General features: G+C 35.9%; 1 protein-coding gene across 3 annotated transcripts in view; it reads left to right on the plus strand.

Moving 5' to 3' along the window:
* Positions 1-17,108, plus strand: part of LOC144956451 (sodium-dependent phosphate transporter 1-A-like) — a 25,945-nt gene extending 8,837 nt beyond the window's left edge. For all 3 annotated transcript variants that reach the window (XM_078886954.1, XM_078886953.1, XM_078886955.1), the window contains exons 6-14: positions 534-630; positions 2,402-2,521; positions 4,073-4,216; positions 6,662-6,717; positions 8,117-8,162; positions 9,700-9,755; positions 10,592-10,713; positions 13,122-13,307; positions 16,623-17,108. In XM_078886954.1, coding sequence (XP_078743080.1) covers positions 534-630; positions 2,402-2,521; positions 4,073-4,216; positions 6,662-6,717; positions 8,117-8,162; positions 9,700-9,755; positions 10,592-10,713; positions 13,122-13,307; positions 16,623-16,860 — 1,065 coding nt within the window. In that variant the 3' untranslated portion in view covers positions 16,861-17,108. The remainder of the gene's footprint in view (positions 1-533; positions 631-2,401; positions 2,522-4,072; positions 4,217-6,661; positions 6,718-8,116; positions 8,163-9,699; positions 9,756-10,591; positions 10,714-13,121; positions 13,308-16,622) is intronic.
* The last annotated feature ends 397 nt before the right edge of the window (positions 17,109-17,505 follow it).

Genomic DNA, 17,505 nt, shown 5'->3' on the forward strand with positions numbered 1-17,505 from the left:
TTAATTGAGATTTTATATAGCGCAATATCCACTAAATGTGCTCAAAGCGCTTTACAAGGGGTCCCTGGCCAACAGCAACATTTAACATTTAGGACGGGACATGACGCCTGTTAGGCGATGTTACAATGTTTTCTACAGAGACAACGCTTAACGGCCAGGAACTCATTTTACACCTGAGTACTTTGAGAGAATGCGAGTAAAGAGCCTTATCCAAGGACTCAACTATGCGCTGAGCGAGGCTCGAACTCAGGATCCTCCGACCGAATGCGAGTGTCATACCACTAAACCACATAGCTTCACAATCCTAAGAATCTGCCTATACATCCTGATACTAAAATAGTTATGCCACCTTATGATTCAATGTGTAAACTATTCATTATTAGTCCTCCGAAGTACTGGTCACACACACACACACACACACACACACACACACACACACACTTTTAAGGATTTTGGAACCGGAGAAGTTGAAGGTGTTACGTCACGACTTTTCTTCGCCTATCATATTGCCATCTATTTAATATTTTCACCAGGAGAAACCCCTAAAACCAGCTTTGATGTTGCTGCCATTGTTTTATGGAGGAACTGTTTTCATCATAGCATTGTCAATTTTAATGGCGGGAGCGGAACGTAAGTATTCGTGTACCGTCAAAAAAAAATTGAGCTTTTTTATACAGCGCAATATCTACTCTACGTGCTCAAAGCGCTTTGCAAAAGGTATCTGACTAACAGCAATACGTAACATAAAGAACGCCTGTTAGGCGATAATACAATATTTCCGACAGAGACAACACTGTTAATGGCTAGGTTCTCATTTTACACCTGAGTACGGTGAGAGAATGTGAGTAAAAAGAGTCTTTTCCAAGGACTCAACTATGCGCCGAGCGAGGCTCGAATCCAAGACTTTCCGATCCGAAAGCGAGTGTCATACTACAAGACCACATAGCCGCACTAAACTGGGGTAACTTTGCCTAAAAGGGAAAACTTTGCCTCTTAAGTTTTGGACCAATAAGAGATTGTTTAGTTCTGTAGCAATTATTTCCTTTCATAAACAAGAAAGCTGAGATATTCAAAAAGCTCTAAATTCACAGAGGTAAAGTTTCCCCTTTAGGCAAAGTTACAAAGTTGACGGTACTTGGTACTCTATTTAGTCGTAGTCTGAACAACAATTATAAGTCCCAAGTCTGAGAGTTTTTGCCAAGATGAGGGTCATTTTTACTCGTCTGATATTTGACGGACGAAAATTCTGGCCAAAATGTTAAGACATGTTTTTTTTTCAGATTACGGTACATATGTTCACCACTGTTCATATATTTCTTTTTTTTTCTGATGGTCAATGTGAAGCTTCGGCATAAGCGCTATATAAATGTACAATTATATTATTATTATTATTTATTATTATTATTATTATTATTATTAATTATTATTTATTATTATTATTATTATTATTATTATTTTATCTAATTATTATTTATTATCATATATTATTTTATTATTATTATTATTATTTATTATTTATTATATATTATTATTATTATTATTATTATATTTATTATTATTATTATTATTATTATTATTATTATTATTATTATTATTATTGTTATTATCATTTATTATTATTATTATTATTATTATTATTATTATTATTATTAATTATTATATATTATTATTATTTTATTTATTATTATTATTATTATTATTATATGATGATATATAGTATTATTTGTGATTCATCAGAGAAGATAGATAAATTGTGACATCGAACGATTAAATGAACTTGAACTGTCAACCTTTACCACTCTAAAAAAAAAACAATATTCATTCTCCTCAATAAAAAAAAAATCCAGAGCCATGGATCCGGGGTTTATACCGGTTTCTATAGCGTGAAAAAAAAGAAACTAAGAATTGCTTGTTATCCTTTGGATAAGACGCTAGTCTATCGCAAAGTTCTTCCCGCCCGATTAAACAGAGCAGCAACCCAATCGTTATTAGGTGGACAGTGATAGAACACAATAGGGAAACATGTTAACTTAACTCACTCAATCCTAGAGATTTTTGCTACTTTTCAAAATTTGAGAAAAATGTATTAAAAATTAGCATGTGTATAAATAGTTTTATTAAACTATCACCAACGTGTAAAAATGAAAAGCATTAACTTTGTTACTACGCCTCTAATTTGACTCAGAAAAATATAATAAGTAGGCATGGGGCAAAGTAACTCGGGTAAACTACGGATATAGTCGGTGTTAGGGTTGAGTGAGTTAACCCTAGACTAACTAGAAATTAGATAGATGTTTAGTTCCTGAGTCACCACGACATGATTAATGTTGAGGCGAAGATTAACAATATTTTGAAACAGTACCCTATTGTTATTCTGATTTAACTTAATTTTATATTTCAGTTCTGTACTTCGACCGTATTCCATTATATGCAAAATTTATCATCTCCTTTGGACTGGCTCTTGCGACCATGTGTATCATAAGATTTGCCTTGGTTCCAAAATTGTACAAGAAACTTGTTGGTAAGTTGACTTTTTATGTGTTTTTTTTTGTTTGTTTTTTTTTTTTTGAAAATAATAATAATAATGATAATAATAATAATAATAATAATAAATAATAATATAATAATAATAATAATAATAATAATTGATAATAATAATAATAATAATAATAATAATAAATAATAATAATAATAATAATAATAATAATAATAATAATAATAATAATAACAATAATAATAATAATAATTATTATTATTATTATTATTATTATTATTATAATCATAATAATAATAATGATAATAATAATAATAATAATAATAATAATAATAATAATAATAATAATAATAATAATAATAATAATAATAATTAATAATAATAATAATGATAATAATATTACTTGTCGAGGTGGAATAAACGTATTCTTTCATTTCTTTGTATACATTAAACTCGTTATACTTTTATCGTGCAATACCACATACTCTCGCAAGCTTGTTATTTGGCACGATAGAAATAAATCGTTTAACTCTCTCCTTACCAGCCATTTTCAGGATTTTCCCCAAAACTTCACACCCAACTATCACAAAAATAGATTTTTTTATCACTCAAACACAATAGCAGTAAAGTTCTTGCGACACATAATTTCTGTAGCAAAACATGCTCTAAAATACAGTGTTCATTTTCTTTAAATTTCATGATGTACACAAGTAATTTGAATAAGAAAAATGTTGGTTGTATCGTAACGAATGTGACGATTTTCCTACAGTTGGTAAGGAGAGGGTTAATAGATATTGCTTGTTGTTGTACACAGTGCATACATAACAATATTATATTATAATATAACATAGTATGTATTATTTTATATATTATGACTCTCCTTCTTCTTTCAGCTTATCTCGCATTTTGCAGAGTTGCACAACCCCAAATGCATCTCGGTTCATAGCATTATCTCCCTCCAGGGCCAGTTCTTTCATATACTCCTTTACCATATCCAACCATCTAGTCTTTGGGCGTCCCTTTTCCCTCTTTCCCGCTAATTGTATATCCACTACTTTCCTTCCCACGTACTCCTGCTCTGGTCTCTTAACATGTCCGAACCACTTCAATCTATCTTCTCTCATCTTTATTGATACATTATTCACTTCAGTCAACCCATTTCTCACTTTATCTTTTCTTGTCAAGCCAAGTGACCATCTCAACATTCTCATTTATTTTGTATATCATTAAAGTAATCAACTGTCACTTAAGACGGTGTGTCTTTTTTACGAAACCTGCCGAAACCCAGTCCCAGGTTCACTCCCCAATGGTGTACACTTCCCTGAGTCCCAGGTTCACTCCCCACTGCTACCTACTTCCCATAACTTTGTCCCGTTTCATCTGGTTTCGTCGGGTTTCGGCGGGTTTCGGCGGGTTTCGTAAAAAAGGCACATCCCACTTGCTACCTACTTCCCATAACTTTGTCCGGTTTCATCTGGTGTCGTCGGGTTTCGGCTGGTTTCGTAAAAAAGGCACACCCCACTTAAGATACTATCTCAAATCAACGACAAAGTATCGTTTTGACGATTACCATTACAGATTACGACGATACCATCAAATCGCCCTCGGACTGTGAGGAGTTGGATGAGAAGACAGGAAATGACGTGTCCTATTTAGAGGAAAGTGTTGATGTGGAGCTAGAACATGGTAAAATCGCTCCACAGGATTTACAGACAATTACAGGTAATTTCTTAAAATTAACCCTCTCATTACCAGCTATTTTCAATATTATTCCCCAAAACTTCAAACCCAACCAATACAAAAATATATTTTTTATCACTCAAACACAATAGTAGTCCAGTTCTTGCGATACATAATTTCTTTAGAAAAACATGCTCTACAACACACTGTTCATTTTCTTTAATTTCATGATGTACAAACAAAATTTGAATAAGAAAAATGTTGGTGGTATCGTAAGAATGTGACGATTTGGGAGACCTTCCGAAAGCTTCTACATCCCGACGATTTTCCTATAGTTGGTAAGGAGAAGAGTTTAAGTCGGCGAAGGTGACGGTATAGTTATCACTGCTATGGTGTCTTATGGTACGACACTCGCCTTTCTATAGGAACGCCCTGGGTTCGAATCCCACTCTGAGCGACGCTCTTTACTCACATTCTCGCACCGTACTCGGGTATAAAATGAGTACCTAGTCGTAAACTGCAATGTCTCTATCGGAAAATAATTGTAATATCGCCTTACAGGCGTCATATCTCGTCCAACTTGTTAACAATTGCTGTTCGACAGGGACCGTGTACAGCGCTTTGAGCACGTTGAGTGAATAATAATGTGCTATATAAATGCTCCTAGTAATCATATTCTCATGAGAGTCGTGGTTATCTAGGTGTTTATTGAAGAAATAAATTGCCTTCACTCAGCTCTTACTGATTAGTTCTCTTTAAATTTTAAATATCAATCAAGACTATAAACGTTCAAGGTTAACATAGGTTTGGGTGTGTTGATACGTTCCATCCGGTTGGCGGATGTTGGGAGTATTTTAGCTAAACGCATAGTTTCAGTAGTCAGTGAAACCGAGTACAACCAGAGCTGCCTTCTTGAAATTCAAAAAAGTCGTAGTTTTCAAAGGAAATAAATAGAAAAAGTCATCTTAAATAGCTTTCGAAATAAATCATTCGCCCATAGCATGATCCAAAAGTCCTGAATATAGATAGTGTGTGCTTGACTAAGAAACTCACAACATTGCCATCCGGAAGTATAACGGACTAACACTCAAATTTATGTGCAACATTAAACGTTTATAGTCTGGTTAATTCAATTGAATGAGAATTACTCCAAGACATGGATGGCAAAAAAAAAAAACAATAACAAAGGCCTGAGTGACGTCATCTTAGTTCTATCTATAGGCTCTCAGGAACTAAACTTTCCTTTTCAACAAGGTTTATTGAGTCAAAGAAGCGAATTTATGTTCTGTAACTGGAGCCAAAAATTCGTATTTCTACGAATGACGGTCTTCAACAGTCGTAACGTCACTTCCCTCGTAATGACGCATGGTAACTTAGTAACTGGCTCTAAACTATCGGAACAATGGCGGACGCCCTTATGAAATATTTCTCCCACGGGCATAAAAGCGTATCCAGAGGGAAAAAAAACCCATTATGAATCTGATCATGTTTTGACTTTTACACATTCTGATCACAAGACATATGAAAAGCTCTAGCCAGCATGAAGAATAAAAAGTACAGATGTTCTTTCTTTAGAACCACGATGGCTGCCGTTGCTGGGCGACGTGACATCAGATGATTGAAACCAATTGACGTAAAGAATTAAGATAAAAGTTCTTGAAATGGAACACATAATATTATTTATACCCACGAATGCATTGAGTAGTAAGCAAGTTGTAGCAAATCTGTATGCTATTAACCAGTAGATTTTTCACCAATCAACACATGGAATTTGTCATGTGACACACCTTCACACGTGTACGGACAAGCATGGTTGGTTGTTTATAGATAGTGTGAAGTTGACGTCACTCAGGTTTTTGTTATTGTTTTTTGCCAAAGGTTTATGTGTTGGTACGTTCCATTCGGCTGGCGGATATTGTGAGTATTTTATCTAAACGCATAGCATCAATAGTCAATGAAACCGGGTACTACAAGGGCTGAAATTCCAAAAATTCGTAGTTTCCAAGGGAAAATAGAAAAAAGTTACCTTAAATAGCTTTAGAAATAAATAATTTGCCCTTAGCATGATCCAAAAGCCCTAAATATAGATAGTGTGTGCTTGACTAAGAAACTCACAACATTGCCATCCAGAAGTATAACGGACTCACACACAAATGTATGTGTAACATTAAACGTTTATAGTCTGGTTAATACAGCTGAGTGAGAATTACTCGCAAACATAGATGGCAAAAAAACTGATAATAAAGGCCTGAGTGACGTCATCTTAGTTCTATCTATAGGCTTTAAGGAATTAAACTTTCCTTTTCAACAAGATTTATTGAGTCAAAGAAGCTAATGATTCGTATTTCTACGAATGACGGTCTATTACCAATGGCAAACAAAGAGCCGAGTGACGTCAGCCTCATTCATTCTATACACAAGAATACGCTTAGCCTCCATGAAATTTTAGCTAGAATCTAATGTTCAACATTTTGTTTGTTTCTCCAGATATTACAGACAATAAATCTGATAGAGTGAAGCTATCTGACCTTGCAAATAAAATGGTGAGTCTAAATCCAATGCCGTAACAGTGCTGCTATGTGGTCTTGTGGTATGACAATCGCTTTCGGATCGGAAGGTCATGGGTTCGAGCCTCGCTCGGCGCATAGTGGAGCCCTTGGAAAAGGCTCTTTATTCACATTATCTCACCGTACTCGTGTGTAAAATGAGTACCTGATAGTTAACAGCGTTGCCTCTCTACGAATAAAATTGTAATATTGCCTAACAGGCGCCATTCCCGTCCTACATGTTATATGTTGCTGTTGGCCAGGGACCCATTGTAAAGCGCTTTGAGTACGTTTAGTGGACATCGCGCTATATAAAATCTCAAGTTTTTGGGGTTATTTTTTTGTTGTTCGTTTTTCTTTGACAGGGAACAGGAATCGCAGGGGATATAACTCAATAAATTAAATAACAGCAGCAGTCGGTCATTGACTTTTAACAGTTATTTCCCTTTATTTGTGTAGAAAGAAAAAAATGAGGTTGGAGGGCAGTTTTTATCAGAGGGATTTTACTCGAAGGCTGTTTTACCCCGGTTCGTTTGTTTTTGTTTTTAAGGGTTTTACGGAGCGTGCAACACATTTAGTTAATATCAACGCCAGTTACCCCGTTCACCCATTCTAGATTTTTAAATAACAAACATTTTTTTTTCTGTCAAACCTTGTGAACTTGAGACTATTTAGTCTAGTGGTATGACGCTCGCCTTCGGATCGGAAAGTCCTGGTTTCGAGTCCCGCACAATCTTTTACCATACTCACATGTAAAATGAGTATCTGGCCATTGACGGCGTTGTCTCTGTCTGAAAAATAAATTGTAATATCGCCCAAGTGGGACGACAACGACAACGATGATGATGATGATGATGATGATGATGATGATGATGATGATGATGATGATGATGATGATGATGATGATGATGATGATGATGATGATGATGATGATGATGATGACGACGACGATGAAGATTGTGATGTTGAGGATGATGCTTATGACGACGATGATGATGATAATAATTATGATGATGATGATGATGATGGTGGTGATGATGATGATGATGATGATGATGATGATGATGACGACGAAGATGGTGATGATGATGATGATGATGATGATGATGATGATGATGATGATGATAACGATGATGGTGATGATGATGATGACGACGACCACGACGACGACGATTATGATGATGATGATGATGGTGATATGATGATGATGATGATGATGATGATGATGATGATGATGATGATGATGATGATGATGATGATGATGATGATGATGATGATGACGACGACGATGATGATGATGATCATAAAGATGACGACGACGACGACGATGATGACGACGACTACGAAAACGACGATGATGATGATAATGATGATCATATATCGTTTATTTTCACAGGATAACAAGTCAGGAAATGCCATAGACTCAACACTAGCATTGACAGGTCAGTTGACACAAGTTTCACACTTTACCTTCTTGTTTACAATAGGCTTCAACATTCATGACGTCACTTCCCCCGTAGTGACGCATAGTAACTTAGTAACTGGTTCTAAACTATCGGAACAATGACAGATGCCCTTATGAAATACTTCTCCGACGAGCATAAAAATGTATCCAGAGGAGAAAAACATGATAAATATGATCATGTTTTGACTTTTATACATTCTGATCACATCACACGTGAAAAGTTATAGCCAGCATGAAGAATAAATAGTACCGATTTTCTTTGTTTAGAACCACGCTGCTCACCGTTGCTGGGAGACGTGACATCAGACTATTGAATCCAATTTATAATTTATAAACCCGATTGTTTGTTGGAAAAACACGTATTTGAAATTTGGCCAGAAAACGTGACTTCCGAAAAATCGATCGATTTTAAATGACCTTCATTTTGGTAAAATCTCTCAAACCTGGGACATCATGGAAGATTTTACTTAGTTACTAAGTCCACATTTTGAGCTTTTATTGTGCTTTTATATAGCGCGATATCCACTAAACGTGCTCAAAGGGCTTTACAAAGAGTCCCTGGCCAACAGCAACATTTAACATGCAGCCAAGCGTACCCTTTCTATAGAAAGTTGCAAAAACCTGTGCCAATTTTCAATTATATTACATATAAACATTATGAGCGAGAGGATGTTTACCGACTTGACACGACCTGACATAGACACGCATCTTCTGCTATAAAAAACCCTATTGCCACTGTAGAAGTATCGCGTCTCTATATCAGATGATAAGAAACTCACAACATTGCCATAATATAATTTAGTGAGCGCTAATCATAAAAATGTCTGTCTAAAACAATATAGATAGTATGCAGATGACGTCACTAAGGTCTTTGTTATTGTTTTTTGCTATCCGCGTTTATGAGTAATGCTCACTGAACTGTTTTAACCCGACTTAAACGTTCATGGTTACACATAGTTTTGTGTGTTGGTCCGTTATACTTCCGGATGGCAATGTTATGAGCTTCTTAGCCAAGCGCATACTATCTATAGAGATGAGTGACGTCAATTTCGTTCTATGTGTAGAAATTTCCTCTCTATAGATAGTATGCAGATGACGTCACTCAGGCCTTTGTTATTGTTTTTGCCATCCGCGTTTGTGAGTTGTTCTCACTAAACTGTATTAACCTGACTATAAACGTTCATGGTTACACAGAATTTGTGTGTTGGTCCGTTATACTTCCGGATGGCAATGTTGTGAACTCCTTGGCCAAGCGCATTCTATCTATAGATAGAACGAAGTTTAAGTCTTTGCTATTGTTATTTTTTTTTTTTTTTTTTTTTGCCATCCATGTTTATGAGTAACTCTCACTAACTAATACTGGACAAAAATGCTCAGAGTTACACATCGTTTTGTGTGTTAGTCCGTTATATTACCGGATGGCCATGTTGTGAGTTTCTAGCCAAGCGCACAGCATCAATTTCTTTGTGACTCAGATGACATGTTTTAAGGTATTCTTTTCCCATTTTTCACAGAGGCGTCCACGGTGAAGGGGGACGACGAAATTCCAATAGATGAAGCTGCATTACCAGTAAGTTGCTTGTCGTTAATCCTGTCCTTACCATCCATAGGAAAATCGTCACATTCGTTTTCTCATTCTGATATCTTTTGTACATCTTAAATTATAAAGAAAATACGTTGTTCTAGCGATCAAAATTAGACACTGGACACTTATATCTATGGAATGTACTTGTTCTTTTTCTGTTTGAGTAGAAAAAAATATGTTTTTGTGTTGGGTGGGTGTGAAGTTTCAGGGAAAATTATGAAAATGGCTAGAAAGAATTTTTCACGCTAAATTTCGGTAAAATACTCACAATAGCCACCAGCCTAATAAAACAGACCAACACAAAAAAATGTTTAACCTTAAATACGTTCATCGTCTGATTTCATAAAATTTAACGCGACCTAATCATTAAATAATGGCTGTCTACAGACAATAACAAAGCAGAGGGAAGTTAATATGCTTCAACAGTCGTGACGTCACTTCCCTCGTAATGACGCATAGTAACTTAATAACTGGTTCTTAACTATCTGATCATTGGCGGACGCCCATAAGAAATACTTCGACGAGCATAAAGGTGGAAAACATCATAAATCTGATCAAGTTTTGACTTTTTTTTATACATTCTGATCACATGTAAAAAAGTTCTAGCCAGCATGAAGAATAAAAAGTACTGATTTTCTATGTTTAGACCCAAGCTGAACAATATGACCAATCGTGATGTTGGATATTTTAAAAGCTGAGAACACTTTTTACTCTGTGGTTCACTTTGAGCACATTTTGCAATGTGACCAATGACCTTAAGCACATAGAAAGTTAATATAGATCATCTCCATTGTCAAATCTTGCATAAATATCTTTATCAGGGTTCCAGACAAGTTTCCAGAGCCGCCATCACAGACAAGCCAGTCGTTTCCTATCTGTTCACATTCTTACAAATTCTTACTGCAGTTTTTGGCGCCTTCGCTCATGGAGGCAATGATGTCAGGTACATATCATCCTCATATTATCATCATTAATATTATCATTATCATCATCGTCGTCGTCATCATCATCATCATCATCATCATCATCATCATCATCATCATCATCATCTTCATCAACATTATCGTCATAGAAAATTGGTCTTTTAAAGCTATAAGACCCATTGAGCAGGAGTTAATCTCGTTATATATATATATATATATATATATATATATATATATATATATTGATAGGACGCTAGTCTATCGCAAAGTACTTTCCCCGACATTTTAGAGACCCAGGTACCCAGTTACTGCTGGGTGGGCAATGGAGTCAGAAAAAAAAATCGACCAGGAACCGATCTGCGACCCTTTACGTTTGAAACAAGTGCTCTACCAACTGACCTATCGAGACCCTGACCCCATCATCGTCATCAGCATTACAACTATGTTGTTCAATAAACACTTACTCACTTACTATCCAGCGTCGTCCTCACTGACGTTGGCTGCCCGCACTCTACAATGACAAAAGTCCGCCCATTCCTTTCCTCTGTTGACGGCCTCATATAAATAACTCTCTTCAATTCATCTCCGTCCACTGTAGGATGTTTTTTTTTTAATATAACTAGGCCTAGGACTCCCCTTCTTCGTTTGCCTTCCATTTTCCCCCTGTTCCACATCTTTCATTTTTTCATTAAACATTTTCAATAAACACACTTGTTTTAATTCTCAAACCCCCACCCCAACCCACTCCACCCACCCTTTACTACCACCAATTCTTCCAGCGATGCCATCGGTCCAGCGGTGGCTTTATGGCAGATTTTTTTTATTTCAACAACACAAGGAAACATCCAACTGCCTCAGCACCTTAACACATATGATGACATTCTAAAGCTAAGAACACTTTCACCAGACAGAGTTTTAAGGAGGCAGATCACTAACTGGATAATAGAAAAAGACTGACAAACTCGAAGTGACGCACACATTCACGGCAATGTCCATTGAGACTGCGCAGCCATATTGCTTATTATTATATTTCTCCAAAACAAAACAAAATGACAACCCATGTGTTCTTCCCCACCCCCCCCCCCCCCTTCCTGTCCTTCTAGTTGTTGATTTTTCACATCATTTTTTTCTCTTCTTACCCTATCCTTATCAACCATAGGAAGATCGTCACATTTGCTACGATCAAACCAGCACTTTTATCATTCTGATTTATTTTGTAAATCACACAATTTATCGACAAATGTTTTATTATACATATAAAAACGTGACACTGTGTTGTAGAGTTCATTTTGCCGATCAATAGTATGCATAGAATGTATTTGTTGCTTATCTGTTTGAATAAGAAAAAAATATTTTTGTGTTCGGTTGGTGTGACACTTTGGGGAAAATTCTGAAAATGGCTGGTAAGGAAAGGATTCAATTCTGTTCTCTCACTCCAGCCATGCCATCGGTCCAGTGGCTGGCTCATAGCAGATTTTTTGTTTTATTTTGGTTCCCCAAAACAAAACAAAAAGAAAACCCATGTGTCCCTCCTGCCCTTTTTTTCTTGTTGTTGATTCTTCACTTCATTTTTTAAAATATCTTCTTAAATTCTGTTCTCTCACTCCAGCAATGCCATCGGTCCAGCGGTGGCTTTATGGCAGATTTTTTTTATTTCAACAACACAAGGAAACATCCAACTGCCTCAGCACCTTAACACATATGATGACATTCTAAAGCTAAGAACACTTTCACCAGACAGAGTTTTAAGGAGGCAGATCACTAACTGGATAATAGAAAAAGACTGACAAACTCGAAGTGACGCACACATTCACGGCAATGTCCATTGAGACTGCGCAGCCATATTGCTTATTATTATATTTCTCCAAAACAAAACAAAATGACAACCCATGTGTTCTTCCCCCCCCCTTCCTGTCCTTCTAGTTGTTGATTTTTCACATCATTTTTTTCTCTTCTTACCCTATCCTTATCAACCATAGGAAGATCGTCACATTTTCTACGATCAAACCAGCACTTTTATCATTCTGATTTATTTTGTAAATCACACAATTTATCGACAAATGTTTTATTATACATATAAAAACGTGACACTGTGTTGTAGAGTTCATTTTGCCGATCAATATTATGCATAGAATGTATTTGTTGCTTATCTGTTTGAATAAGAAAAAAATATTTTTGTGTTCGGTTGGTGTGACACTTTGGGGAAAATTCTGAAAATGGCTGGTAAGGAAAGGATTCAATTCTGTTCTCTCACTCCAGCCATGCCATCGGTCCAGTGGCTGGCTCATAGCAGATTTTTTGTTTATTTTGGTTCCCCAAAACAAAACAAAAAGAAAACCCATGTGTCCCTCCTGCCCTTTTTTTCTTGTTGTTGATTCTTCACTTCATTTTTTAAAATATCTTCTTAAATCCTGTTCTCTCACTCCAGCAATGCCATCGGTCCAGTGGTGGCCTTATGGCAGATTGGCAACGAACAGTCTGTCCAGCAGAAGTCAGCCACGCCGATATGGATTCTCCTATACGGAGGTGTGGGCATCAGTATTGGTCTGTGCGTCTTGGGAAGGAGGGTGATCAAAACCATGGGGTCCGATCTCTCCAAGATTACTCCATCAAGGTAAACGGTCAAAAAAACTGGGATCTTTCTTTAATGGGCCAAATACGCTTCAACAGTCGTAACGTCACTTCCCTCGTAATGACGCATGGTAACTTAGTAACTGGCTCTAAACTATCGAATGATATCGATTTCCAAATGCCATATCGATATGATTTTTGTTATTGTTATTACGCCTGTACTTTGTCTGGATATTATAATGTGTCTGTGTTTTTGAAAATCAATGCAACTCATGATAATGGCGCCAAAAACACAGACTGTAAAAAACACACAACCCACACTAATAGGCATCAACAGTCGTAACGTCACTTCCCTCGTAATGACGCATGGTAACTTAGTAATTGGCTCAAAACTATCGGAACAATGGCGGACGCCCTTATGAAACATTTCTCCTACGAGCATAAAAGCGTATCCAGAGGGAGAAAAAACATTATAAATCTGATCATGTTTTGACTTTTACACATTCTGATCACAAGACATATGAAAAGTTCTAGCCAGCATGAATAATAAAAAGTACCGATTTTTTTGTTTATAACCACGATGGCCGCCGTTGCTGGGTGACGGGACATCAGACTATTGAATCCAAGTATGGCCATGATTACGCTCCATCGAATATTCTTAAATAACCATTTGAATCAACAGGCAATGGGATTGTCCTTAACAAAGAAAGGTTTACAAGTTACTCGTATCTAAATCTGTAAACAATAGTTTTATAATTTCTATGTTTGCCAGTAATTTTGTGCTCGATGATATTTTTAAAAAATTAACATTGGCAGTACGGAACAAGGTCGAACCCTAAAATCACTATCCCTATTTTCGTAAAAAAATAGATATGATACAAGGATAGTGTGGAGTCCAATAGTATTTGGTTGAGTTCTCCCTAAATTATCTGGCCACCTCCTATATTGCTTACTTTTATCCCTATTTTCGTAACAGAATAGATAAGATACAAGGATAGTGTGGAGTCCAATAGTATTTGGTTGATTTCTCCCTAAATTATCTGGCCACCTCCTATACTGCTTACTTTTATCCCTATTTTTGTAAAAGAATAGATAAGATACAAGGATAGTGTGGAGTCCAATAGTGTTTGGTTGATTTCTCCCCAAATTATCTGGCCACCTCCTACATTGCTTACTTTTATCCCTATTTTCGTAAAAGAATAGATAAGATACAAGGATAGTGTGGAGTCCAATAGTGTTTGGTTGATTTCTCCCCAAATTATCTGGCCACCTCCTATATTGCTTACTTTTATCCCTATTTTCGTAAAAGAATAGATAAGATACAAGGATAGTGTGGAGTCCAATAGTATTTGGTTGATTTCTCCCTAAATTATCTGGCCACCTCCTATATTGCTTACTTTTATCCCTATTTTTGTAAAAGAATAGATAAGATACAAGGATAGTGTGGAGTCCAATAGTATTTGGTTGATTTCTCCCTAAATTATCTGGCCACTTCCTATGTTGTTTACTTTTCCTGTATCCTACTTCCGATTAGAATAACGGTCACTTTGACTTTGATAAAATTTCTCTTCTTATCTTTTACTTGTCATCGGCATTCCTTTCTTTTTAATGTGCAGCTATTTGGTCTAGTATTATGACAATCGCTTTCGGATCGGAAGGTCCTGGGTCCGAGCCGGCCTCGCTCGGCGCATAGTTGAGTCCTTGAAAAAGGGTCTCACCGTACTCAAGTGTAAAATGAGTACCTGGCCGTTAACAGCATTGTCTCTGTCCGAAAAAAAATTGTAATATCGCCTAACAGGTGTCATGTCACGTCCTACATTTTAAGTGTTGCTGTTCTCCAGGGGGCCCTTGTAAAGCGCCTTGAGCACGTTAAGTCGATATTGCGATATATAAAAACAAATTTTTTAAAATATATAAGCCAATAAAGCTCAATTAAGTAAGATCGTAACATTCACACATCTTACAACATCATTACACGTATCGTAACATTCACACATCTTACAACATCATTACATGTATCGTAACATTCACACATCTTACAACATCATCACATGCATCGTAACCTTAACACATCTTACAACATCATCACATGTATCGTAACATTCACACATCTTACAACATCATCACATGTATCGTAACATTCACACATCTTACAACATCATCACATGTATCGTAACATTCACACATCTTACAACATCATCACATGTATCGTAACATTCACACATCTTACAACATCATCACATGTATCGTAACATTCACACATCTTACAACATCATCACATGTATCGTAACATTCACACATCTTACAACATCATCACATGTATCGTAACATTCACACATCTTACAACATCATCACATGTATCGTAACATTCACACATCTTACAACATCATCACATGTATCGTAACATTCACACATCTTACAACATCATCACATGTATCGTAACATTCACACATCTTACAACATCATCACATGTATCGTAACATTCACACATCTTACAACATCATCACATGTATCGTAACATTCTAACATCTTACAACATCATCACATGTATCGTAACATTCACACATCTTACAACATCATCACATGTATCGTAACATTCACACATCTTACAACATCATCACATGTATCGTAACATTCACACATCTTACAACATCATCACATGTATCGTAACATTCACACATCTTACAACATCATCACATGTATCGTAACATTCACACATCTTACAACATCATCACATGTATCGTAACATTCACACATCTTACAACATTATCACATGTATCGTAACATTCACACATCTTACAACATCATCACATGTATCGTAACATTCACACATCTTACACCATCATCACATGTATCGTAACATTCACACATCTTACAACATCATTACACGTATCGTAACATTCACACATCTTACAACATCATTACACGTATCGTAACATTAACACATCTTACAACATCATTACATGTATCGAAACATTAACACATCTTACAACATCATTACATGTATCGTAACATTCACACATCTTACAACATCATTAAACGTATCGTAACATTAACACATCTTACAACATCATTACACGTATCGTATCATTAACACATCTTACAACATCATTACACGTATCGTAACATTCACACATCTTACAACATCATCACATGTATCGTAACATTCACACATCTTACAACATCGTTACATGCATCGTAACATTCACACATCTTATAACATCGTTACATGTATCGTAACATTCACACATCTTACAACATCATTACATGTATCATAACATTAACTCATCTTACAACATCATTACATGTAGGTAGTCGTTTTTACTTAACACATTACTTCGTTTCAATTTGTCCTCAGCGGTTTTTTGATTGAGATCGGCGCCGCCCTGACGGTCTTGGTGGCCTCCAACGTCGGTATCCCTATCTCAACCACCCACTGTAAAGTGGGCTCTATCGTCATGGTGGGCCGCTTGCGGTCCAAGGACAACGTGGATTGGTCCCTATTCAAAAACATCTTCATCGCCTGGGTGGTCACGTTACCCATATCTGGTGGGATCAGCGCTCTAACGATGTATCTCCTCATGTTTACATTATAGACTGTAATGTAAATTATGGTGCTGCTTCGAAGCTCGAAGAAATAAAAAACAATGTGAAATTGAATGTAAGATTCAATTTAATATTATACGAAAACAGATAAAATGAACGTTTCGGGTTTCCCTTTTGTCAACAAAACAGGATGAATAACACTAGAGACGAATGAGATAATGTGGTAGTGGCGTTGTCAAGCCATAACCCATGAATGATTCATTTTATGAAAGCATGAGTTTGCTTCATTATACTCCAAGGGCATTGTATATATATATATATATATATATATATTTTATATATATATATTATATAATTATATATATATATATATATATATATATATATATATATATATATATATATATATATATATATATATATTGAGAGAGAGATAAAGAGAGAGAGAGATACAGAGAGAGACAGAGAGAGAGCAAAAGAGATAGTGTGAGATTGAGAGAGAGAGAGAGAGAGAGAGAGAGAGAAATCGAAAGAAAGAGAAAGAAATAGTGAGAGAGAGGAAAGAGAAATGAATGCATGATTGCATATTTCAAAACCGATTACATTGGTTATAAATGAAAGAATGAATGAATAAATTAATAGTAAAAATTGTAGCAATGATACGTTTAATTAATAAATGCAGAGACAGATAATAG

The sequence above is a fragment of the Berghia stephanieae genome, chromosome 11 (assembly GCF_034508935.2).
Source record: "Berghia stephanieae isolate SIO BIC M18660-M18661 chromosome 11, UCSD_Bste_1.3, whole genome shotgun sequence".
Classification (NCBI taxonomy): domain Eukaryota; kingdom Metazoa; phylum Mollusca; class Gastropoda; order Nudibranchia; family Aeolidiidae; genus Berghia; species Berghia stephanieae.